The sequence below is a fragment of the Hippichthys cyanospilos genome, chromosome 11 (genome assembly GCF_059441005.1).
Source record: "Hippichthys cyanospilos isolate Australia breed blue-spotted pipefish chromosome 11, RoL_Hcya_1.0, whole genome shotgun sequence".
Taxonomy (NCBI): domain Eukaryota; kingdom Metazoa; phylum Chordata; class Actinopteri; order Syngnathiformes; family Syngnathidae; genus Hippichthys; species Hippichthys cyanospilos.
The window spans coordinates 3,874,993-3,902,829 of NC_142379.1; the positions used below are offsets into that span (position 1 = coordinate 3,874,993).

Sequence of the window (27,837 nt, forward strand, 5' to 3'; positions counted from 1 at the left end):
CTACAAACACACACACACACACACACTCAGTGTAAGTGCAGTAGACCACCATACGGTTCTGTGGCTGATGCCTTTCATTTTCCCCACCCCTTAATGTAAACCAGTCACAGCCTTGTGGATATAACATGGTTAAATTCGCATCTTTCAAGCGCTCCTTGGTAGGAAGATAGGAAACCTCCATAGGTTCGCAAATTCAACAGGCACACGGGCCGGGTGTTTGCACAAACCTTGTAATTATTGCCGCGGCAGACGACAAACGTTCCCTCTTTTCATTCAAGTATTCTTTGGGCGTTTAATGATCATTACTGAATGAATGTCATTCCGCAGAAAACAAGACTAAGACAAAGCCGTTACAGGCCTCTGAGCATAATTTGATTTGCCCTCCCCGACCACGTTTTTTAACGAATAAAAAACACAAAAATCGACAGTGCCCAAACAGCCTTTTGCTTATCCTGGCTCTGAGTAAAAATATAAATATTTGATGTTGATGCGAGCACAGAAGTGAGTTCATAACCACTACTTTGGTTGAATATTAAAAAGCAATGAGAGAATTTTGTCATGATATTCAAACGGAATTAGGTTGGTGATTAAAGCAGAATGAGAAAATTCAGTTCTAATATTCAACCAAAGTAGTAATAAATTGGAGCTTGATTCTGTGTTTACCACATAAATAAATATGTCCTGTACTTCTATTTATCACAGGCAGAAGACATTAAGCCGAGCAAGTTGCTGGCAGATTTCTCTTTTGGCATTTTCATTTCTTTCACAAACAGTCGCTGGCTGTGATGCATCGAGGCAGACAGAACGCGATGGCGAAGATATTGGCACAGCACCGGGGGAGATATGACCATGTGCCAGTTCGATTTTTCTTCGTAAACTAAACTCACTGCCCATTTCACAGACGTTGCAAAAGGTGGCGCAGCGCCACTGATAGGAGAAATGAGATGTCTTCATGTTTTAAAGATGAAAAAAAGGATAATGTAAGAGATAAAGTAGGGTCCTTATCAGGAATAAAAATGAGAAAAACAGCACATGAATTGAGTCTTTTTAATGGCTCTCTTGTGTACGGTAACTAAAAACGGTGTGTAGTTATAACATGTACTCTAATTTGTTGTATTTTTTTTTTTTTATTTAATATACACAGTAAAATTATACTGGGAGTCTCAGATTTATGTTGGTCCCCTGGAAATGGTCAAGGCTTCAAAATAAAAGCATGCAGGAAAGTAAAATATTTCACTTCACTTTTGCTAGCCACAATTTACCCTACCTAGCAGTCACTTTCAATAAAAACACACGGTTTGAGTGCATATATATATATATATATATATATATATATATATATATATATATATATATATATATATATATATATATATATATATATATATAAAATAAAGCTAAATACGTCAATCATTTATCCACATCATTAGTCATTTCTCTCTCTCTCTCTCTCTCGCTCTCTCTCTCTATATATATATATATATATATATATATATATATATATATATATATATATATATATATATATATATAATGAAAGTATAGTTATGTATAGTTCTTACATAAGTTATTTTGGGGGGTATGAAAAATATTAACTGGATTTACATTAACATGGGAAATAATAATTCAGTTTCAGTCAGACTTTCAGCACAGAATTAATAATGAAAAATGAGGGTCCACTGTACACATAATAAACTGAAATGGCCTCATACACAGCAAAAAAATACACCGCCCCCATTGTGCTCCTGCTCTTCTTCTCCACTTTTATTTGAAGGATTTTCATCTGCATCCATCCATAATCGCATTGGACTCCCCTGACATGGGAGATGGATGAGTGTAGGGAAAGAAAAAAAAAAAAATCATGCATTTAGAATACCTTGTGCTGCTCAGGACGAGTCCATGATGCCTGTAGAGAACAGAAAGAATAACAAACAACAAAAAAAGAAGCAGAGTAATTCTTAGAGGGCAATCCTCATGCAGGTTAAAAAAAAAAAAAGCGCTTTGGTGCCGCATGTAAGTATTAACAGCTGTGTGCGTTTGTTTGTTTTTCCTTTCCATCTTTAATGCCTGAGTTTGAAAGTTGGATTCAGTTAAAACAGTCAACATTGCAGTTATATGCTTGATGTCGACTATTGTGTGACAGCAAAGGCTGGCGTTTTCAAAATTTTCCGTAATCCCTTAGTGTGTCCTCTTTGGAGCGACACTGCGTCTAAGCTCTATTAAGAAGCACGTCTACTGGTGTCACGATAGCCGGAACGCTTTCAAAGTTTATCATCATGCAGCCTTTAAAAAGTGGGCTTGAAATGATCGATTTGCCATCTATTTTCTTCTTTCTTTCTTCATCAGACCCAATGATAGTACTAAGATGAAGTAAGACATGCTACATTCGCTTTTTAGACTATTCACAGCCCAATATTTTCATTCAAAAGGCTCCGTTTAATTGAATGGATCATTTCCGGTCTCTTAAACTAGCCCTTGGGAGCCGTTTTGTGTTTTTCTACAACCATTACTTGAGTTAATCCTGGCAGCTATGGATTGTGTTCAACATCCGAATGCTGCTGTATACATCGGGGAATCTTAAGAGGATTGAAACAATGTTTACACTACACATTAACGCTACATTATGCCAACAAGACTGTTATGTTGGCGTTCATTTGCCTGCCATTCAGTCATGTATTCTGTAAACATTTCAGATTTAGCTGCATTATACTGAAACCTTCATGATTTCCTTATGAATTTGCAAGTGTTTATTATTTTGGCAATAAAGTACCAATATTTCTGCAAAGAGCGCCAAGGGGAAGTACTGTATTTAATTATAGAAACAGGCTTTAAGAATAGTAAACAATTGCATCATTTATGAGGACATACAGCACACGGCCAGGAGTTGGAAATTCAAAATAAATGACTTAGAAAACAAAAGCATAGTGCAACCACCTGGATCGCTAATTATCAATGCCGTCAAAAGAGCTTGTTAAAATTCCACACTTGATTTCATCAGAGCAAAGTGTTTTGGTTTGCAACATGGATCAAATTGGCTCAGCCTAACTCTTGTGTGAACAATTACGTTCACCAAATGAGGTCTTTGTAGTCCCCACGAGGAAAAATTTAAGGTATCTTTGTCCAAACAAAGCTGGTCACATCTACTACAGTCATGGCCACTATTTGCAGAAATACAGTGCTGAAATTATGAATTGACAAGTGTGACAAAATTCAACACGTGTGAACCCATATTTTGCAACACCCTCGGACGAAATGCTTTTGTGCTACCCAGGACAACATGCTATGTCCATTTGAAACAACAAAGACACAGCTCAGCAAGCCAAGAAGCTTTACAGAAGGCATGCTCGGAGGAGAACGTGTTAGAGCATGAAGATGAGGTGCGATGGCTCGCGTAACAAGTAGAATGGCAAACAGCTCTTTCATCAGGTGAAACTTTGGAAATTAGTCAACGCAATCTGCTGAAATAATTGTCAGGGAAAAAAAACAAAAAAAAAAAAAACAGCATCAATGAACTCGCAGCTCGAGTCCAGCCTTCATTAGCGGTGCTTTATAAATGCAGTCCACTGATGGAGGGTAAGTGGACTCTTTAATTAAGTCCTTTAACCCAAAACTAATATATCTGGGCTGCCACACAAATATATGTGTATGTCTAATGAAGTGCTAAATGTTGTGGGTCAGCGGGACTTCTCATCCTATGCGTAAATAAACGGCAATGAATAATCGATAGCCGGCACTGCAAAAGTCTTGGAATACTGCTAGCTTTCGGGTTTTAACCACTTTTTTCACCACCATTATTCTGACGTATTAAATTAGTAAATAGGAGGACAGATAGAGGCGTTTACAATGACATTAATTAGGGTTCCATTCCATTTAGCTTTAAGAGAGGCAGGTCCCTGCTAGTTCTCCAGTAGAAGGGAAGGTTGTAGTAAATACCTGCCACTTTAGTCTTGTAAACAGAGTTTGTTATCTAATATAGAGACGAAACCAGAATCGTTTAGCATCACTATAACGATAGTGTGAAGCTGCCACTGTGGAGTAAACGTTTTTGGCTGGCAAATACCTAAAAACAGTATTTGCAAACATATTTGCAATTATGTTTGAATGCGTTTAAATGAATGGTCAAGCAATTAAAAAAAAAAAGAACTAATTCATTTATTCACTAGGTCCGTAGTTTTTTTCTTCTTAAACATCATATAGAAGACGCATGGAACTGTTCATTGTGTCAGAAATGATTAGGGCTGCACCATTAATTGAGTTTTAATCGCGATCGATATTGGCTGCCACGAATAATTAAGCTGCTCCTCGGAGATATTAACATTTAAAAACCTTATGTCAAATCAAGCACTTTGTCATCCTGCCACCAAGAGGCAATGTTTCCCACATGTTTGCATGACAAACGCTTAGATTTTTCTTACCCTAATATGTTATTTACCAGTGTGAAATGGCGTTGTTTCTCACCTGATTCCTAATATATACCGTGCTTGCTGTCGATTGAGACCCATTTTGAAAAATTGGCAAAAAAATTGAATAAGTTCGGTTTGAAATGATCAAAAATGACATTATGACTGCTAATTGATTAAAACTTGAAAGCTTAAAAGCTTGAAAGTAATGTGCTTGGCTCTAAGTAGGCTTAGGCTTAATTTATTTTCATTGGTTTGCACTCAGCAAGTAACGTATTTTCCGCACTATAAGGTGCACCGGATTATAAGGCGCACCCTCAATTAATGACGTATTTTCAAACTTTTTCCATATATAAGGCGCACCGCATTGTAAGGCGCGTCCTCATTTAATGACATATTTTAAAACTTTTTCAATCACAATTTAGTAATACTCAAAGTAATAACAATAGTAACTCAAATAATAACTCTAACCTCTCAATAGCGTAATAACTCAATGTCAATATGAACAACCTTGTTCAACTGTAAACACACAAAATAAACAGGTAAAGCTTACTTAATCAAGTCATTCCCCATCTAAGAATCCCAATCTCAATATTGATCCATATATAAGGCACACCTGATTATAAGGCGCACCATCAGCTTTTTAAAAAAAAATTAAGGCTTTAGGTGCGCCTTATAGTGCAGAAAATACGGTAAGTTAAATATTTACTTTAGTTATTTTAGTTTATTATTATTATTTGTCAAGACTTAAAGCCTTGTTTATATACTGCTTGTTTAAAAAGATGGCAATAAATAGACATGTTTGACCAAACATGATGAATAGCCATGATTTCAATATTGAATAATATGATTATTATTGATTGGCTTGGCTTGATTGATTATTATTTTGGCCATAATCGTGCAGCCCTCGAAATGATACAATATCACATTGTGACCTCATATAGCAGGTCGTTGTAGGATGTTGAGCTATGAAAATGTTGTTGGCAGCAGGCGCAGTCTGTCCTGTAACATGGTAGTGAAACCTTGCACATTAGCGCCAACAGCAGTTAGCCACGTTGTCACCGCCGCGCTGCAGAAGAGCTATGGGCCTAATCTAGCTGGCGGCCTAATAGCGTGGAACATCAGCACATTGTCGCGCACGAGGCGCCGGCTCTATACTGCAGAAGCCGTGCATCACTGCCGCGTGTGTAATGTATTTGTTTAGGACTTGCGTTTGTTTAAACCAAAATGAACGGCAGCACGAAAACCAACAACAGAACCATGCAATAATTAAGATCTCCAAACAAATCCACAGATTCTCCATTGGAATTCATCCCCCATTGACAACGATGTCTCTGCATTATGTCTTAAAGACGGCTTCGCTGCCACACCCCCGCATTAGTGTTTCAAGGCCCCTGACTAACAGAGACTATCATGAGTGTTGTCGTTAAGGAGCCACAACCTTGCATCACCGCATTACCGAGCGTTTGGGCCCGCAGGAGCCTTTTGTTTCCAGAGGAGACAACAATTGCACAATTATAGCCCGTCTCTGAAGTCTTTCTGAAACTGCTGCCACGTTAATGGGCTTTAGCCTTTCATTAGCAATCAAACAACCGCTTTTCTTCCCGAGTAGGTACTATTTAATTAGCTATCTGGATGAGACCATATAAGAATACTGTATCTATGTGTAATTGTGAATCAGACAGAAGCTGTTTACTAACACTTATATGTTCTACACTTTCTGCTAGAATGTGAATTTAGTGCTTTGAAAAGCCATCAATGATTGATGACAAATTAATTTGCCTGAATGTTATCCAACTGCGCCTGATTAAGTTGTTAAATAATCAAAACAAAGTGAGAGAAGGCGTACGAATAAACAACGCAATAACAGATAAGACTCCTGTTGAGATTGTCTGGACATTGTGGTTTTACTCCACGTTTTTAATTTACGGAATCACTGCTTTTATATTGCGCGATCTCGTAATCTCCCTCCTAATCCTAGAAGGGGGTGAGCTTCTCACATCTGTTTATCAGACAATCCCCGCGCCGAATCCCGCGGTGTACTACGAGTCTAGCGAAAATGCATTTCTGGGCTCTAACTTTTCCAGTGGACGTCTGCCGTGAGAAGCCGAGCAAGCCGGACAAAGACGTCTTTAAGCGAGGCAAACAATGAATCTGTCAGAGCGTAGCAGCTGTAACTCGAGTTGCTTTAGTTTTTGTCCTGTAACAAAAGCTTCATTACAAGCAGAGCCACTATAGGGGGGAAGACTTCCCGTCTGTTAACTGGGAATGCTCTAACTCAACGCATTCAGATGAGTTAGGAAAATATGAATGAATAAAGGCATGTTTTATGTCACTTGGGTTAACCGAGAAGCAAAATGACCTCTGGAGCCTTGTAGAATATAACCAGTCTGATGGGTCTGTGTGAGACGCCACGCCCTGGGAACCTTCTTGCTGACAAGACAAATGTTCAACGTCCGTCTTGCGGTGATTTGTCCGTCTGAGAAATATCATATGAGAATCGATTATGCTTGCAAGAAGAACATCCTCAGGACCTGACTGCTAAAGGGGCAGACTGAACGACGGTTGTCTTGCATTAAAAGCTCGTAGACAGGAAATGTCTTGCGCCATTTCACTTGTACGGTAGTGATATGGCTTCATTTGCCTGGGGGTTTGGTTTTCCACATCAAAATAGTAAAACGAGAACCATGTCTTCTAAATAGTAATGATGCTTTTCCACTGCTCAGTACCAAGTCGCAGGAGACTGCGAAAATCACCGAACACGCTTTGAACAAATAACAATGGGGGAGAAACAGCATCTTGATTTTTTTATTTGAAGGCGGCACTGCAGCAGAGTGGCGACTTGACTACATTGCCGCAGCATCCAGAGCTAAAGTATAGCTAACATTAGAACTTGCTTATTATTGTTTTTTTTTGCTTCGTTAACTAACCTGCTTTGAGACAGTCGGGAAGAGTACAAATTGTTTTAATTAGGATGTAGTTATGTAGTATTACATAATTTCCCTTGTAGGGAAACAAAATAAGTGGTTAAATATTATTGGAAGGGTGACCAGACTTTCAGAATTAAAAAACGAAAACACTACGTTTTCACCTAAAATGAAAACTGCAATAATGTGCAGCAGAAAAAAATCTCAGGGTTGTGTTAAAGTAGTGAAGCTTGTATTGCTTCCAAGTGCAATTTGAGTTGCTGCTGCTTTGATTTAGGTTCCCCAAATAAATTACAAAATGTTTCCACGTACCCCCTGCAATGTGCTCATAGCTTATTCATTGCTGCTGGTGCATTGAATGAAAATTTCGACACGACTGAGTTGTGCTACTGCGTGAGCGGTCCTTCAATGCACTTCCAATGAACTAACAAAACCTTGCTTTGTAAACTAAAAATCAATTGGCACAATACACTTTGTAGTCCAACGTTGGAACTGCGCCACCAGAAACTTTCAGCTCACTGCAGTGCGACCACATTTTCTCGGAAGTAGGAAGTAGTTCTAGTATGCTGCATACGTGAAAGCAAAATAGTTAAATTCACTTTTAACCAGTTGATCAACTTTAAAAGCGATTTACACATTGGGTAAAGGATGGAGAGTCAGGGGGCGAGTTTCGTGTTAGCTGTTGAAGTATTAAAGGTGCCGCTTTGGTTTATAAATAAAATGCTGAGTTGATATTGATACCGTGCAGAAGAAAAGAAGCTAAGGTTATGTATTTTAAGTGTAATTATAACCAAAGTGACTGGACCTTGGAGTCGTCTGAGGTTTACCACATTGTCCTCCCCATGTGAATCATTTGAAAGGGTCTGAAAACTCCCTCAAACGAGCGTCTAATTAGCTTCAGTGTTGGATGCGATGCACAGATGCGCTGGCTTTTCAATGCGGTACAATCAACCCACACTCTCTCAAATCAGCCAAATTGGATGCGCTTTCATTGGATGCAGCCATTCTGGATGAAATACAGCTGTTGCGATGAATACAGATGGCGTGACAGACGGACATCAGATGAACAGAACAAGACAACCGAACAATTAGCAGCCATTTCACCGCGCCTCACTTTTTCACCCCGCTTTTTGCTCCCTTGTTGCAGATTTCCAACAAGGAAAAGCATTTTTTTTTTTTTTTTAAATCCCGCTACTCGACTAAACAATCGGGTCATTCATGAGGCTGCTAATCGTTTCTTTGTGGCCCTACTCGAAAGGCGCAAAACACACTGTCGCATGCGACTACACTGGTCGCGGCCTGTTCTTCTGTTTTGTGAAATTCATTCCCTCGGTGGCCACTTGCAGATTTAATCTTTGCAGGGGCAGTAAACATTTTTAAAGCCATAAAATGGAAATCTTGGCAGCGCGTTCGGTATTAAACACTGGTCACTTTAACTCGATAAAATGGGAGGTGTGAAGCGTTAAAGTGTGACAGCGCGCCTCTGCACCGTGGGCAGAGAGAAAACAGGCATATCGTGACGTGCGTCATATGGCGGCAGTGTTTCTTTTTGCGTTTGGAGTGAAGCGCGCCGCTCGCAATCTATTTTTGATGATCAAACGCTCGCCCCTGTGAGCCTGACAGGTGGCTGGGAAAAACACTGTACTTCTGGTGTCCGCACATTGCAACCATCAAAAAAACATCCGCTTTATAGCCCACCATTGATGTTCCACTTTGAGAAGGGGAGCGTTTGACTCTCAAAAGACAAATAGGAAAGAGCAACACTTAGATATGGTCCATTTGTGTTGACTGGCAAAAACATTAGGCTGTCTAGACCAGAGATTCTCAAAATGTGGCGCAAGAGGTAAAAATTGATGAATTTCCCATCAAATCTAAACATTCAATAAAAACTGTATTTTAGGCCAGCGGTCTCAAATGTGAGATATCAAATGAATTTATGTAGGTATCAGAATATATAAATTCATGCTTTTTAATGCTGTGACAGGAGCAGTTTTTTTTTTTAAGCTTTATTGTATTTTTTTTATTTTATTTTTAAATAAGCGTACTGGCTCATGAAACAGCCTATTGCTAAATTGCATCATAGTGCAAATCACTGCATGTCTAAGTTTGAAAAGGATTCACTTTGTTATGAGTGACACAATTCCCCGCCAGATGAGTCAGAAATAAAACAGCTGATGTGACACCGTTTCTTCTGTGAAGTTGCTAAATTATATGCGCTTTGTTACTCCTGCAGATTTAATGAGATGCAGAAGAAAAAGCACTTAGATTTAAGTTTTGTTTGTTTTTCTATCCATAAGTGTTTTACACTGGTAAGGGGGTGTACAACTTCATTCCGAGTTTTTAAGGTTTGAGCAGGAGTGAGGGAGTGTCTTTTTCCAGATTTTGAAGGAGGCACGTAACTTAAATCTGGAAAGATGTCTTCAAACACAGTTGCTCAAACTCATTAAGGTGGTCTGACAACATTACTCAATTCTATTGTTTTCTTCACAAAACAGGTAAACATTAGCAAACATTTAATAAGAAACGCCAGTGTTGCATATCTAATTTGAGGAAGCTTTTGTGTTGTCTCTGTTTTAAAATTTCATGTGATTAAACACGATGCCTTATTTCATTTCCGGGGGCGTGGCGGATAGGGGAGTAGCGAGTGACTTCAAGTTTTGGAAACACTGGTCTAGACAACTACAGTATGGAAATGGACATGAATGAAGCATCCTCATGGTATGATACAAAGACTAAGTGATCAGAAGACAGAAAAAAAAAATGGCGTTTCACTTTTTTGGGGTTACGTGACAAGAAACCACGCGATTTCATGCTTCTACGGCAAGATCGACTATTTGACCAACTACACTCGGATGGCATGCAGCGGTGCTTTTCTAAAAACTTCTAGCGGAATAGAATAATTGGATTTCAGCTGAAATCTGGAGGCGCACATTTGCCACAGTAGAGTTGTGTGCCAAGCCGATTTCATACCTGATAGATCCTGTTTAGGTGTGCCTGTAGGGAGAAAATGTAGCGCATGTAATGGAGCAGCTCCACAATCCTGCCACCAAGTCCACCATTCTCTCAACATTTTCCCCCTCATTACTTCGCAGCATAGCGAGACCCTTGAGGAAGCAGGCCGCATGAGCTTGGTGAGGACAATAACAGGCAGGTGGTCATCGTTTCTGATGATTTGACCATTGACTGTGATGGGAGAATATTGGTCAAGATCGTAATGGAGGCTTACTGCGGCGCTTCATGAGAGTGGCTCAAAAAACAAATTGAAAAGATATGCGCGGTATAACCTAAAAGTGAAACAATCGAGAGGATACGGTTGAGCGTAAAATGTTGAAACCTTTCAATCACTTCCATGAGCACAGCAAAATGTGATTGAAAACGCTAAATGAACACTTACTCATTCAAGCGCTCATTCTAGCAAACACGGTACCAAGCAGACGTGGTGTTTAATCACAGGCCTCTGGATTAAATTGGATCGGGAAAGAGAGGAATTCGAGTTGACTTTCTTGACATTTGGGAGCGTTTAAGTAGAATCTAATCTCCGTGTCGGCAGTTGAATGCGGTATTGTCAAGCTAATTGCGTGAGATCCAGCGGGCCATCTCAGAGCCGACTAATTTGGAGGAATTAATGGGCGATCCACAAACTTCACATTGTGCTTTGCCTGCACATACCTACGTTTGATTACCAGAACTTCCCCTCTTGATAAACATGTTAAAGCGGCAGTGCTTCGTGTCTTTTCTTAGGGCACGAGCTTCTCGCAGTCTGACACGAAGGTCGCAGATTCATGACGGTCCCGGATGGCTGATCACCCTGTGATCTTTTTGCCGCTTGTTCCTTTGTTTTGTTGCTGACTATTCAAGCTAGATGACAAATGATTATGAACTCAGGTTAAAGATGCGGATTTGATGCAAATTATTCATTGCATCACACCAGTATTGTTATATATTCATATTATTATTGCTGTGTATTGATTAGCTACTTTGAGGTGTTGCGCAATTAGAATCCGAGTGAATGTGGATGCGGCTATAACTTTCTTTAGTAGACATCATTATGTGAAAGTGACACAAAGCTTCTGCTATTTGTAGCTAATTAGCACATTCAATTTTGCCTCAACTGCTTAATGGTCAGGAGTGTTCAATAAGCAGTTCAAGTCAGACATTATTATGCTCATCTCTTGTCTTGTTGTCTTATCGGTTTAGTTTAAATCGCAGTTGAGTTGGGACACTTTTGATAAGTTTCTCTACAAATAATTTGGAGTGTATTATGTGGGTCATTTTAATGTGTGTATTTTTTTTTTAATGATACACGAAATCAAAAATCACAAGTAGGAGAATCAAAAAAAAAAAAAGGAATATATTTGGACGAATCATTTTGTTATTGAAAACAGGCTTTCTCGAGCTTCTTCAGCTCTAGTCCTTTTTCGGGCTCCTTTCCTCGACTTCCTGAAAAGTATCATGTGTTGCCATAACACACATGACGTAGAGAGAGAAATGATCTGCTTCAAAAATCTCATGTTCCTAATTTATGAACATAAAACATCAGACATCTTTTTACAGGCCCGGTAGGAGCAACGCCGACCTATAACCTTGCATTTGCAGTTTACGTTGGCTTTTGTTGCCGTTCCTTAAAAAGAATGCCAACCCAACCACTGAGGTCACGATGAAGTCAATAGTCACGTTTGCCTTTTACCTGCTCGCCGTCAGTGAAGATGCGGTTGCCGTAGCTCCAGCTGATGGTTGGCGTGGGATCCCCCGAGGCCTCACATGTTAGCATAACCTGCTCCTCCATCTCGGAGGTGCTTTGGTTTACAATGTAGGTAATTTTTGGTTTGACTGTAAAACACAAAGTAGACGCAAAGAGTGAGCGCTGGATTTGGGATGAGTTCAAAGGGAGGATGAGAAGCTTGACGTGTGAGGGGGAGGTGATGAGGCTAAACCGTAATAAGCCGTCTACTCCCAGCAGTAGTGAAAACATGATAAGCATATGAGGATCCATATTTTAATTCATGTGACTATTACGCCTGTGTAAGAAGGCTTGAGCTCTATTTATGTTTACATTTCACCTAACTGGTGGTGAGGAGTTTTGCGGGAGAGCCAAAACGAATTAAAGTGCTGCTTGTGAAGCGTGAAGGTATATTTATTTATTTTTTTTTAACTCTGTGGAGAACGACTACATTGTAGCATCCTAGGATTGTAAAATACTAAACCGAGGGATACATTTGCAGTCATGTATTTAAAATGCATGAGTAGCCACTGGTAATTTGGTGAACAAAGGAGACTCTGCCTTGTTTCTGATTTCATTATATAAAACATTGATTTTTTTTTCATTTTTTTAAGGACTAGAAAACTAGTACAGTATCTTGAGTAAGAGAGGCCATCACGAGCACTGGTGCTCGTGTGGGAGAAAAGAAAAAAAATAATTGCTCAAAGAGAACTGGCTCTGGTACAGCCACGCTTTGAAGATGACAACTGTGTTTGAATTTGAAGATATTTATAGGCTGCAGAGGAGAACAGGCTAAATAAAATGGCCAAACACGTCATCTTTACATGATTAGCTATCGTTTCTTAGTGGACAAGGGTGAAATAAAAACAACACCTTGTCAGAAAAAAAACAACAACAAAAAACGTTGTGTGCTATTGCCTCACACCCTCACTATATCATATGCACATATAGTAAATAAAAACTCCCAGCTCACCAAATACTCTCAGACTGAGCTCTTGCTCTGCTTCCCCAGCTTTGTTTTTGGCGATGCAGGTGTACTCGCCCTCATCAAGCTTGCTGACGTCCATGATGGACATCTCAGAGCCGTCCTCGTTGAAGCTGTACTTGTCTCCCGCCTCCAGAGGTATTTGGTTCCTGTCGGACAAAAATAAAAAAACAAGCTCCGATAATATGTTTCTTAAATCCGAAGAACCAAATGTATCACAAACAAGAGACAATAAATGGTTGTCACTTCATCATTATTCATTCTGTCCTAATCTTATGGATACTATTTTTTTATTGCAAATACAGTTCCAGACATTTTTTTTTCTGGTGTCATGGATTTTTTTCAGAAATTGTGTGTAACACAAATCTTAGATGCTAAAATGGCCATGAACATAGAGGTGCATTTTCTGCATCAACTGTTATATTATTTAAACTCAAGCACATTTCACTTTCATTGTACTAAAATTCACACAGCAGAAGGAAACCGTTGCCATGGCAACGGGATAAACACAACCTGTTGAACAAAGCAGAGGCCTATCAGTGTCGCGCAGAACAATGTGGCTATTGAGGATGTCGGTCTTCAGGTTTCGCGGCCTTAATTCACCATTTGATATAATGTCAATCAGTATCCCATTGCAATGAATTAACTAGTTAGCCTCACAAATGTATTTGAGTAACAAATGACATTAGGTGGCAAAACAGCAGGGATTAAATTAGATTTGCTTAGAATCACTTGATGACACAAGCATTTTTACTGTTTGCACGGCAGATAAGATGTAATGTCACAGATGTCATTTTTTACAATAGTAATAGTTTTTTGTGACTGGTAGATTATCGCAGGAATTGTTCTTGAGTGAACAGTGTGAGGCTTTTGCTTGGGGAGAAGCTTCAATTTGGGGGGAATATTGCAAAATATTACAATTTATGTCAAGAAAAAAATGGACAGGATTGCAGAGTGACTGCAAAAGGAACCTATCATATTGTGTCTTTGTTTTGTTGGCTCTAATGAACTGCAGATTTTGAGTTTTTTCTAGGCTTGTTTGCCACACAGTGTGGATATTGATGTTAGCGCTCTGAGTGGTTTAGATATGATTGTTTTAAAACATCTTGGTTGCTCCGAGTCCAGCACTGTTCTATGGTGTTCCACAAGGTTCAATCCTGGAGCCGTTGCTGGTTTCATTATTGCCCCTGCCCTTGGGTTCGTGACTGATTTGGATTCGCATACAACACTTTGTATTCGCCAACGGTTGTTTTAAAGTGTTCTGTAAATAAAGTTGAGTTTGAGTGTATCGATTTTGCTTCTTGAACGTTGTCAGGCGACAAGCTCTAGCTCAACCAGGAAAATTATAAGGATGCACTTTAGAAAATGGTTGGAAGTGAGGTCGTTTTAGTTTGTTTTTATTTTCGTGATAGGAAAAGGAGACGTTTATTTTAGGTGCATTCGGAAACTAAAGCACAGCATCAAAAGCAACGATATCTTAATCAAAATGTTATAATTGATGCACTGATAGGCCTAATGAATGCTAGTTCGTTGCCTCTCCCTGTGGATGAAAACCTTACCTTGTCCAAGTCACCATGGGTTCAGGATAACCATCAACTGCACAAGTCAACATGGCAGATTGGCCCACATCTGCTGTGGCGTTGACCTCTGACTGCCATATCCTGATGGTTGGGAGCACTGAGAGACACATACAAATACATGTTGCAGCCCCATTCACAGAACCAAGGATGTAAAACACAACCCGAATCTCACAGAACACTTATTTTAGGCACACGTCGTCCCCATGGCTCAGAACTCAGGAGCAGACGCACGTCATTGGCATGAGTGCTTCGTGCTATCCAGTTGCTGTGGGCAACTGTTTCCACATCCGTGCCTTGAGCCTCTCAGGATACTTAGCACACTCACAAACAATCACACACACAAACAGGAAGAGGGCAATAACAGCGAAAGCTTTGCTAACCGTTTACGACGACCTTGATAACCCGTAAATCAATCTCGCCGCGGGCCATCAGGCGTCCCTCGCAGGTGTACGCGCCCTCGTCGGTCTTCTTTATGCCGCGGATTTGAAGGTGGTTGTTGCTCAGGACCTTAAAGCGAACTTGATAGGGAAGATAAAAGCATGGTGAGGGATTGTCAAGTCATGCAAAACAACTATGATGAACTGGTACAAAACGTGCGAGGTGGCTCGATGGAGCCAACGAGACGGAGTCGCTGAAGTGATGTTTGACGTGTTTGATGAGTCATCAATCATATATATCCGTCTGGAATCTCAGCGCAGTGGTTCTTAAACACATTAGTGTGCCTCGAAGGATTATCTGATGTGTAAATCGGAATGATCCGATATCATTTGATGGATATTATTTTTGGTTATAATAAGCAGCTAATTCCAGTGAGATACAGTTGCACGGCAGTACAATTAAATGTTCTTCCACTAGAAGGTAGAATTAACCTGTTTGGATTCATACAACAGAAGAATAGCTTTGTTTTCAACTAAACAGTTCGACTAGCCAGCCTATTCGTTTGTGTCCATGGTAATGGACACTGGGTCTCACCAGGATATCAAAAGATGGGTAGTTTTACTTCATTTTAGTTGAATGTACTGGCTTCATAGATTATTTAACTTTACGTTAAAATGCTTTTCCGAAAAATTGTATTGTCAGTGTCCTGTTTCTGCCTGAAGCGAATACATCTTCCTTATTATATTATAAATGAAAATCATATTCAAATGAAAACACAGACATTAGGCAAACTGCTTTTGTCTATCCTCAGAGCCATCACTGTAGGAGCTTATTCATGATTAATACACCACATACTGTACATACCAGGAAAACATCCTTGAAAATAAAACCAGACTTTGAAATGAAATGTGGGACTAATAAATTCAATCGTGTGTTAATTCAAAACACAGTTACAACCCCCGCGTGAGCCGGCGTTATGATGTCCTTGCAGCCTGGCACATTTTGTGATATTGCTCAGGGTCTTGGGTGAATAACACAGTCGATTGTATTTTCACATTCAAAAGCAAATTAATTTTTTTCCTTTCTTTCCTCGTAAATACAAGTGAGAGTCAAACGGGAGCAGTCAGGGACCCATTGCCAGAACATTTGCATTAGAATGATGTCATAAGTATTTTGACTACTTGTCGAACACATTTCCTAATTCCATTTTAGGTTTCATATTATTTGGTGTTTTACTATATGGAGAGTTTGCTTTTAGAACTGCTTAGGGGGCCTGATTAAATGGCGTTTAGCTTCCTGTGCATTCATATATACACAACAAAGTGCGAACCAGAACAATTAAAGAAAATTGTCTTTGAATTTGGCCATTTGCTCCCCTGTCATAATAATACCTCTGTTTTGCAGTCACGCTGTACCATTTGATGTCATTTGTATTTCATTTCAGACATAACATCTCTCCCCCAGTCGAGCTAAAAGCAAATTTGACCAAATCCTCATTTTCATAATGGAGAGGTGCTTCCATCCACGCGCCACTTCAATTGTTGAACTTTTGGTCCTAATGTGTAATAATTCCCACAGCTTGACATTGAATTTCAATTTCATTCTTGCGATTGCTCGATTGCCATCTTACCATCTTTTTCCATCTGTATTCTAGCTCCTTTGTACTTCCAAAGGATGGTGGGCGGAGGGGAACTGATGACATCACACACGATGATGGCGGTGTCTCCTTCCGTGAACTCTTGCGGCGACGGCGCGTTTGTGAAGGTGATTTTCTCTGAAAACAAGTAGCTGTGTAATTATACTCATCAAGTATCATTGTTGAGGATTGAGGATTGTTGAGGGTTTTTTTCTTTTTTTATTCACTACTTTAATGTACTGTATAGAGGTTTTATGCAAAATAATATGCAGATGGAGAGAGGGATTTTTGGACTGAGTTTGTATTTTAAAATAAAAAAAAATAGGCTGAAATAGATGAAAAGCAGAAACACATTGCATAAGATAGATGCATACAAGACTAGAACAATTGCTGTTGCCACATTTTTAAATACTGTCAATTGGAACTCATAGTTGTACAATATTGTGCTGCTGTTTTGATTAGTTGTCACTAATCGTCATTACAGATGTAAATAGAATTATCTTCAATACTTCACAGCGAACTTAGATTCGACCACACTTAAATTAAACAGAGACTGCATACGTGCATATATAAGTGCTGCTGTTTTGGGTGACAAAAAAGTTTAGCCATTTTCATCAGTGTAAAGTTAATATTTCATCTGTAATTGGACCTTTTTTTTCATGTACAATTCATGTCTTTAAATACACACTTTGACCCTTTCCATCGACAGAAATGACATCACAAATACTCAGGGTAAAATGCTAAATGAATATTCCTTTAGTAGTTAACTACTGGGCTCATTTGAACTTTGTTGCTGACGTCGTCAGTCGAAAGCAAATGAAAAATGTGTTTTTATTGGGGGCTATGAACTGAGAAGTAATGTTTTGTTTTTTTTTGATGGGAGGGGAAATGTGGCATCTATTTCAGGCAGGTGTTAATTTTGAAGTAGACAATGATACGGCGATTTGGAGAGCATAATAGCCCAGTGTTTATCTGTTGTACTAATCATTTTACGACTCGAAAATTCCCCCATGTTTAAACAAGCCAATGGTATCCTCATTTTAAAACTACCAGCTTCTTTGAGGAGGATTTTCTCCACTTGCAATCAGTTTGCTCAGCTTTCCTCTCCCGTGTAATTTAATCAAGTTTTTTTCTGGCTGACAATCTTCACCGCAGTGGACCCTCATTCTAAACCAACCAACTGATTGATGGAGTTTGCCGGTGGCACCGAAGCGCTACGGCCACCGAAAACACTTGACCCGGGTCAAATGTTGCAGACTCGCATTGAGCCGTAATCTTATCGGGTGACATTCCGTAGATTAAAAAGATAAAAGTGTGCTTTGTAACAGTCTGTGCCTACAGGTGGAAGCAATAATTGGAGGAGAAGGGGGGGGTGGGGGGGTGACATTGTGGTAGGGGGCAGTCGAGCTATGACGTTTGTTTCCTTGTACAAGGCTGAGAGGTTTCAGTTTCAAAAAAGGGACATAAATATTTCAAATCTAAGCATCAAACTATGTAAATAGGTTCTCCTATTTTATTATACGCATGGCTGGTCGCTTTCTATGTAATCTAAAACAAACAGTGTAAGTGTTGAAAAGCGTGGAAACTCCGGTCTGATGGACATGTGCTGATGCACGGCATTCATGGAAAATAAAAGACATTCATCACAGAAGCTGCAAAACAGACAGCATCATTAAGCAGCCTTCTAATGGTCTTCCGACCATTTATCGAACTGATGAAAAATCTATCGTCTGGCAAAAAAAAAAAAAAAATAAAGCAAAAGAGTAATGTGTTGCCCTAGAGCAGTCAATAAAATAATACACGTTTAATAAACAGTGTAGGGGTTTCTTCTGCTTTGTGTGGGCAAAAAAAAATACTCACGGAATATTTTGATGTTAACCGTTGACTCTCCCTGCTGATCTCCATTGGTGGCCACGCACTTGTACGTGCCGGCACTCTCCGTCACAGCTCGGTACAGCGTGAGGACGGATGACGTCTCGTCGTTTTGGTTCACTGTTATGTCGGGTCTGTTGGGATCTATCCTTTCGCCGCCGGGACCAAACCAGTCGATGTGCTTTGCCCCGCCGCTAACTGCGGAGCAGCAGCCAAAATAAAATGAGTCCATCTATAATGTATGTATGTACAAAGTAGTAAAGCAAAGTCAATCAGTTCCCCTGGACCGAATAGTGCTGACGATACAGTCTCTTTTATGCACAGAAGCCTTTTTGCTTTATGGGCCTCGCAACTCACGCTCCAAAAGCGCCGGCCGAGTGACTCAGCAACACAAGCCGAATGATAATTACACAATCTTACAGACTACAATAGGAATTACATATGTCGGTGGTAATTAAACTCACTACAGTACGTTGCACAGGATTGTACCTCGTTTCCGCCAAGAGCAAACAAAACTAAATATAGCGATTATCTCGGATGATCCGTTCCCCCCCCCCGGTGCGGATGACAATAGAGTGAGGAGAACAATAACAGACATTTTATCCTTTGGTTAATGTTTCAAGTGTATTGTCCAAAAAAAAAATGAAAAGTGTGAATTACAGTTTCAGGACAACTTGTCCAGCTTACCTTCGCACATGAAGAATTTGGACTCTCCGAGACTGATTTCACCATGACTGGGTGTGATCTGCACGTCCAGTGACACTAGATAAGGAGACACAACAACATTTACGATGAAAAGAATAATGAAAGGAATATGCTGGACAGGAGCCTACAAACAATAGCCAGACACCGAACAATCAAAATCGAAAACCCCTGATTTTTTCATATTTTTTCTGAAAAAAAATATGCCGCTAAGGTCTTCTTTTTTTACTCCACATTGGCAGTTTCATGCTTCCGTGTTTAAGAAAAGTCTCCTTTTTGGAGAAAAGCTGTTCTCCGATGTTTGCCAATTCCTCTATATGAATTTAAAAAGTGACACATTTAAATGTCTTAAAGCCGTTTTTGCCCTTTCAAAAGAAATAATATCCAATTAAGGCTTGGAAGCAGAGATGCAATGTGTATATTGGTAAATGTCTACACTTTATCACTGTCTGAATGGAAAAAGACATTTTTTTATTTATTTTTTGGTCACAGGGTGAGGTCTGGATTGAAGCCTTTTGCTTCCTAATTAGAACAAAGCTTCACTTGTTTCCCAAGGGGAGCAGTTAGGGTTTCCCGCGGTTGAGAAATGTAACTAAATGGGCCGAAAATCCGGCTCTATATCGCCGGGGTGTCAGGGCGAAAGGGAGCCGAGTTACAAAGGGCAGGAAGTTGTAGAGAAAAGGCAAACTGTCTCAGCCAGTAATGTGGATGGATGCTTAAAATCAAGCTAATTTGGTCATTTTGGTCTTGTTTAGCAAGCCCATTAAAACGAAAGCAAAACATTGTGCAGACAACAGTTAACTGCCAAAACTGGCAAATGTAGATGAATACACTTCACCGCTGTTGATCAAAAACATGAGTGGGTGTCGCACTGCATATAGTAGCACCGAAGTCAAGGCGATTAAACCAGGGACCGCCGCATGGCACGCTTAGGGTTAGTCTGCAAACACTTCCAATCACATCCCATGTGCAAACAGCCCTTTAGAGTTTCGAGTCTATTTTTAAATCTGACTGTTTTCTTTGGATCATCGATCACGCTCTTGATAGGTAAATGGCATCTCACACGAATCCGCCCATCCCCGTTAATCCCACAATCAATATTGTTCTACTGTTGACATAGAACGCCACACTTCCCCAATTTGGCAGCTCTGTGAATTCCATTCACCCGTTGCTTTAACGCAAAGTAGTTCAATTAGATCCAAAGCAGATGCACGGTTCCTCCGCTGTATAGTTATGAACCAGACAGTAATTGCTCTCTCGTCTCAAACGTTTAAGAGGCTAAAAAGCTGCGGGAGCGTCAGTCTCGTTAAAGGGCAGACTCGTTCAAAGCAAGAGGGGGCAGGGTGGCAAGTGACACAAGTAAAAGGAAATTGAATCCGAACGTGAACCCCGCCAGGAGACCAATCCATTTGAAACCCGAGACTTCACAGCTACGGTTAGCGAGCGAGCCCGGAGGATGGCGGCGGCGGCGTAAATTAAAATGTCATAATGTACTTTTGAACATATTTTACCACGGCAGGCACTAAATAACTCATTGATAAATCACCACTATGAGCGGTGAAGTGTTATCCCAACCTGTCAAAAAAGCTCCTCGGTTATATTGGATTTATATACATTAGAAAATTACTGCAGTTGTACACTACAGTTTTTCCGTTTTAAGGGTGATGATGATGATGAGTCAGTCCTTCTCAAATAATTTGGACGCCCCCCCGAGGGGGTGCGTGCGTGACCCCGATAAACATGCTTTTTGTTTTGTTTTCAATACTAAAAGTGCATACGCGCCTCCATTAGTGTGGATGGCAGCGGCACTCTCCTTTAATTAAAATTGTAATTGTTGCACCTGAACTGTTCTCGGTTAGACGAAAAATCAATGTTCATTATTCTATGTAAGACGGGCTGTCACTATCAAATGTTTAGTTTTGAACATTCTCTGGGTTATTCTATTGAATAATCAGGAAAAAAAAAAAAAACTTTGCGTGAAAATGTATTACAAGTGTTTTTTGTGATTAACATTTAATAACCAATTATTGTTTATTTGGTATTCTTAAGGAATAAGAAACAATTAAACAATATCATCGATCGATGTAGTATTTATCTTTTACTAAACTTATTGTTTTCCAGGTCCAAGGAAAATGTTTGCTGTCTATTTTTATAAACAACACATACAAAAAAGAAAAAATACCCGTAGTTAGTAGAGGCTGAAATCAGAGGATTTAGACAATTATAAGGTAAAAATAGCTTTAAGGGTTAGGGTTTTTGTTTTCTTTATTGATAATACTGTAAGGATACGGTGACAGAGGTGCACTTAAAAATTTGAGAGGAAGTTTCGCAGACTCGGCTAACATTTCTTTACAAACCACACCCCAGATATTGTTTCATAAGTTAACTACACATGTATTGTGCCTGGATAATTTGACTTTCTTCATCGCTTCTATAACCACAAAATAATAATCATTTCAACAAGTATCGAAAGCCCTTTTCGTCTATTCCGACAAACATGTTCAGGAAGCACATCATACATTTGGAGCATGAGGAGTTCATGATTCATTCATTAAGAGTCACCTTACTGAGAGAAATTAGAACAAATGCCCCAAGAGCTTTACAGGACGCTGTGTACCACTTAACTGGCAAACCTAATCAGAGAATTCTAAATTCTTACAAACATGAGTAATGTTTCTGAATCGGAGTTTAGTTTTTTTGGTGTTTTGTTTTTCCCTTTTTCTGGGGCCGTGGACACTCGACATGCACGGAGACCCAAAATGAACTCAAGTGGATGAATGTGACCTACTTCTGGCATAACATGCAATCTCCTGTAGTTAAAGTCATTTTTTTCCATTTTAAAATGCTTTAGTGTGAGGCTTTGAGTGCAAAGATTACTACCTAGAAACGAACATTACAAACTCCTGATTCTGTGAATTTCAATCCTTATTTTTCAGTTTGTGCATCAAAAACGTGGCATGAAATACAAAATGTAGGTTTTAAACTGTAATATAATTTCTAGTATGTGTTCATTTATAACAACGGTTGACCAGATTATGTACGTTATCTGTTTTACAAACATTTCCAAAGAAAATACAGCTTTAACAAGATTTTCCCACAGAGGCTAAACAATGACATACAGAGTTGATGCAAACTTTCTCTGGGACAAATCAGTTGATGAGCTGGTAAATTCAGTCCATTTCCAACCTGATTTAGTGTGGTTTAGAAAAAAAAAAAAGACAAAATGGCCCCAGACAGATTTCTGTATATTCTCATTGTCATAGTGCAATTATAGTCAATCTACCAGGCTGGGATTCTCTCGTAATAAGCTATTTGCTTATCACACTTAAGGAGACACTGTTCTGTTCAGTACCAGTCAAAAGTTTGGAAACATCATGGAAATTCATTCATCATGTCCTATTTAAGTCAGAAAAATTATACAGAAATAACAATGGAATTATTTGGTAAACAAAAAAAACCACAATCAGTACGTTACTCTTTAAGTGATACAAATTATACAGCAATAATAATGGAATTATTTGGTAAACAAAGAAAAAAAACAATCAAAACAGAAATTTGATTCATGTTTTTCATAGCAGGCTCCGTTTGCCCAGACAACAGCTTTTCAGATCTTAGTATTTTGTCTGCAAAATAATCCCAAGGTCCTAAATAACATCATAATTGGTTTCTGAATGCGTTTCTGAAAGTCACAGTTGGCCTCAGTTTGCAGTTGTTGTTCGAGACTTCGAACATTGAACTAACATTGGAAATTCATTTGCGGAGTTGAAATTCGCAGTCGCTCTGGGCAATGTCATATTTGTATGCAGCACGATTGTGATGACAAAGAGACAGCTTGCGGTGTCAATAATTCATGCCTCTGTGGGTCATCAACCGCTTTTGCTTTTGTTGTTAAATTTATGGTTCCGCAAAGTAAATATATATTACTTGCAGAGTGCAGGCTACCAGCTATTTTCCCATGGCGGCATTAAATATCTTCATTCATATGCAAGTCCCATTGGCGTTTCAATTTACGAGACTTGTTCCTAATGTCTTCAGCACAACCAGAGAAGCACTGTGTACACGTATTATAACTAAGATCAACAGCGCTCGCATTTGACTGGTTGGAGGTTGGTTCATGAATTGAAATGTGAGGGGATGCCATTTCCTTGGTCAATATAACTATAAACATCTGAATTGAGGTTTCCTACAGGAGGACTTTTTCACGGTGACGCTGAAAGTGACTGATAAGCGCAGGGGAAAGGATACACTATGTATAGCAATGGAAATATATGCAGCACGTGGTCCTTTTTCTCCAGTGTTTCTAGATACCTTGGAACAACACCTCCGGTGCTGCCGCCTTTTCCATTGTAAGAAGCCTCCGCTTTCGGAGCTGTGACTCGTTGCGTATCGCACTCGTGCTCATTATCGATTCCCCTGACGTAGACCACACATGGACTTCAAAGCACCCCCCCCCCCCCCCCCACTCGCACACCCACACAAATGCACTTGACGGTCAGAGTTAAAAAGTTTAACTACCACTGAGATAAAGCAGTGTCAAGCGCACTTCCCTTAGGTGGGTTTGAGGGGAGAAAAGAAAACAAAGAAAATGTTTTTGAAGTTGCTAAGCTATGAGAGGAGATATTAACCCCTTGACACCGATAGTCGCAAATTTGCATCAAAACCCCTTTCACTCCAAATAGGACCAAAATTTGTTTCTGCATTCCTTCACTGAGATGTGATATATTACTAAAACATACTTAGGAACCTTTTGCAAGCATTAGTTTTTCTGGTATCCCATCATATGAAATATTACATCCTTTCTACCAATGCTATTATCAACTTGTGCTTTGAGCAACTTTTGGCTTTAAACGCATTGTGTCAATAACATGAAGCAGTAGCGTGTAAGTCAATGACAGGTACTTTCGAAGATATTTGACCAATTCGTTCGATGCTCAACCACGAAATTCAACCGTAATGCCTTTTTGAAGTGACATACTTACTCACTTGTTGTGTGTTTAATAGAAGCTGTCTTTTAAAAGTAAGTATCGCATTTATAAATCGTAACTCCTGAAATCATAAAAGTAATCTCCATCCCAGTAGCATCCAAATTTGTGAGCTAATTGGAACGTACCAGTGCTAATGCTAAATGAGTACAATTTAAGTTTTTCAACAGTAAATATTCTTTTGATTCTTGCAGTCTTCTAAAATTGCAGACCGATTTAAAAAAAAAAAAGTATGGAAATGGAAACATGCTTTTTTTGTTCGAGTAATCGAGAAAATCGGCAGAGAAATCGATTACTGAATTGATCATTAGTTGCAGCCCTCCTTCTAACCTAATCCATAAATTAAAAGGAAAAACAAGGAAGATATTATAATAAAATCACCCCTCGTAAAAATGGATCTCCTTCACGGTAAGCATTTTATAATAGTTACTGTATAATTAGTATGTTGTGATATTATCTTTTCATACTCGACAATAACAATAACAATAACAAAAATGTAGCAGAGTACCGAGTTCTTTTGGTCAGTTCCACCATCATGTTCCAGTATTCCACAAAAGCCTTGCATCTAGTTTTTCAAAATTAGTTATGCAAATGAGATCATTTTTCTTTCATGTTGAATGTTCTCTGTAGGGAACCTGACCGTGTCTCAGACTTTGAAAAACCACTCATCCAAAGCACACACAGATCTGTCCTTCACATTAATGCTGTGTTGGCCGAACACGAGGAACCTTTTGTTGAATAATTTAGTCTAATTTTTAAAGGGCACCAAGTAAATAAATAGGCAGCAATTTCATGTTGTCAAAAATGATCTATTTAGGGCAAACTGTTGAATGCCATTATAAATAATTCATTTGTACATGCGTGCTTGACTGAGGCAAAAAAATGAAATAGATGTTTTCCTGAAGAGGATAACTGAAGATTTTAATGACATTTTCAACAGATGACACCAAACAGATGGAAATGTGTCTCGTATTATTTGATGAATGTTTTAGGCTCTGGAAATGTATCGAATAAGGTGGGTTGTTTGGCTTAAGTAGTGCACCTCATTTTGACTTTGAATCGCCACAACGTTACTACACAATAATCAATTCTACACTATTGACCGGATTTTTAACAAATCAATTTTTTTTTATCATAAAACCTCAGGATGCAAACACTCAAAAGGCAATGAGGAAGTAGACAAATTCATAATTCGCTTATTTCAAGCAATTAAAACTGTACTTATGCCTCTCAACCGCAGTTATACTCACTCACTACCAGTTGCTATGGAAACGTGTTTCTCTCTGCCCGCTTTCCCTTGGTGGTCTGATGTGGTGGTGTGATGGTTCCACTTCCACGCAGGTTGCCCACAACATAATCTACACGGGCCAAATTCACCGCAAAACCTCATCATGTTTAAATAGCCCACATTTCAACGATTCATTTCAGCCTCCGCTTGGGGCTCCCTTACGATGGCAATAACCTGGCAGGCTTCATACGTGCATTATTTTGTAACCATAAGAGAAACCCATTACATGAAGCTTGCAGTAAACCCCCCAAAGTGTGTTTTTAAAACCTTTCTCCGTGCAAAAAGTGGACTCACTGGAGCGGAGCAACTGACAAACTTCTATTTATTTCCAACCACTTTACTTGGGTAATCACCTCAATGGTATTAAGCTGAGCAATCAAGCAAAAATTGTACAGTAACAAAGAAGCTATTCACATTTAAGCTGCGCTAATGTCAGGAAGAATAAAATGGCCATTTCAAGTCGAACAGAAATACTGCAGGAAAGGCAACTGCAGAAGAGGCTAAGATACTACTGTTGAAATTATTCAAATTCCTATTGGCCCTTGGAAAGAGTTTGTTTTTGTAATCGAAACATAAAATGTATTGTACGCCCTGACAGCCTACGTTGGGCTACATGTAAAGCATGTATTGACAAGTTTTGTGAATAAAACTCATCTTTCCATAGATGAAGTAATCATGTTCTCCTGATGCTCCGTTCTAAGGAGTCGACAAGATGAAGCAAAAATGAATTGGACACAATACGCATCATCAAAAATGATGGACTGTCTCACGATTTGGGGGTCTCTGATTTGATTTAGAATCGATTTTAGATTCAAAACAATTTCAAATCAAATCATAAAAACAATTATTAGTACATTTCCTGCACTGTCAATTTGCAAAAAATGTCTTCATTTTTAATAAAAGAATGACATTTTTTTTTCCATGTTTCAACAATGAATTGATTAAATAATAAAAAAAAAATGAAAATTGTTAGTTGTAGATAAAGGTGCAACACTTAACAACTAATCTATGAAATGAATAGTTTTGTTATCACTTGATTGCCCAGAGACCTAAAATTGTCTAAATGTTCAGAATTTCAGCCTCACAACTGTAAATATTTTCAGATTTCTTTAATCCTCTAAGGAAAAAGACTGATTTTCATTGTGTTAAATCAAAAACAGATTTTTACAAACATGTCCAACGATAAATATTTTAGCCAATTTTGTGACGTTACCAATCGCTGGTAGACCAATCACAAAAAACTATACATATGTCAACCTAGTCACTTTTCTGGAGTCAATTTGAGGCAAAAAAAAAAAAAAAATCCTGATTTAAAAAAAAAAGGGGGGGGGTGTTGAAATGAAAAGATTACAAAAAAAATCAAATTAGTTGATAAATAACAAAATAATTGACAGATTTCTCAATTATTATTTTTTTTTTGTAGCAGCCCCACCTGTCTCATTTTATTTCTATGAGACTGAGGCCACTGAATAACTATAACCTCATCCAAAAAAAGAACCCCCCTATCAATACTAAAGCCGAAACATCATTAAAATGTACTCTGACAAACAGGACTAAGCCTTCCCGAGCGACATGCCTCTTTGTCTCTGGCAAAGATGCAACTCTGCGAGCAGCAGCGCACGCCACTTCGGTTGCGGAGCAGAATTCGCCCTCATTCAGGCAATTTAGTGTAAGTGCCCCTCAGCATCTGCCTCAGCTGTGCATCACACAACAAAAGCCCAGAGAGGTGGAAAGCCGAGCGTCTGTGGCTCATCCTTCTCCGTACTCCTATAATGACTCAGTGGAACGACGAGGGGGAAAAAAAAAAACAACAAGGTAGAATAGAGTATGGCGAACCGAAAAGAGCGATCTCGTACCGCTTGATTAATTGTGAACTTTGCCACAAATACCGTACTGTAATCTAGGGTAAACATGATGACAACAAGCCACGAAGAAAGATTTAACGTGCATCCCGGAACCGGCGATGAACTTCCCAACCTGTGCGAGCAGTCAGTCACAAAGACTTAAAGTGACATGTATAAGCAGTGAAATAGAAAGGCTCTCTCTCGGAGACTGAATTCTGAGGTCAGCGTAATATCTTTTTATTCCCCGAGAATGGCGAGCCTGTGTGAGCCTGAACAATGACTGAAATGTTTTGCATCTCTGCAAACACCACAGACAGTCTTTTAAAAAAAGCTAATTCTTCCAGGCTAATCATGACGACAGATCCCTCGCGGTTCCCGTTACTGCTAGTCACGACACATTTCCATGAAAAGCAAAGCCCACGCCACCCTATTTGTAAAACTGGGATAATGCCGGAAAATGTAATAAAATGTGCACTAAAAATGTAATAACTATAATGTAATATTTTCACCGATGTCATAAAAA

The 27,837-nt window shown here is 39.2% G+C and overlaps 1 protein-coding gene across 6 annotated transcripts in view; it reads right to left on the reverse strand.

The window, feature by feature from the left end:
* Positions 1-27,837, reverse strand: part of ncam1b (neural cell adhesion molecule 1b) — a 66,346-nt gene that overhangs the window by 21,508 nt on the left and 17,001 nt on the right. For 4 of the 6 annotated variants that reach the window (XM_088426955.1, XM_088426959.1, XM_088426961.1 and 1 more), the window contains exons 2-10: positions 19,186-19,260; positions 18,487-18,696; positions 16,621-16,764; positions 14,993-15,130; positions 14,592-14,709; positions 13,021-13,181; positions 12,015-12,157; positions 10,298-10,321; positions 1,877-1,906 (exon numbers count right to left, since the gene is read on the reverse strand). In XM_088426955.1, coding sequence (XP_088283081.1) covers positions 1,877-1,906; positions 10,298-10,321; positions 12,015-12,157; positions 13,021-13,181; positions 14,592-14,709; positions 14,993-15,130; positions 16,621-16,764; positions 18,487-18,696; positions 19,186-19,260 — 1,043 coding nt within the window. The remainder of the gene's footprint in view (positions 1-1,876; positions 1,907-10,297; positions 10,322-12,014; positions 12,158-13,020; positions 13,182-14,591; positions 14,710-14,992; positions 15,131-16,620; positions 16,765-18,486; positions 18,697-19,185; positions 19,261-27,837) is intronic. The other 2 variants (XM_088426956.1, XM_088426957.1) reach the window with 2 other exon arrangements.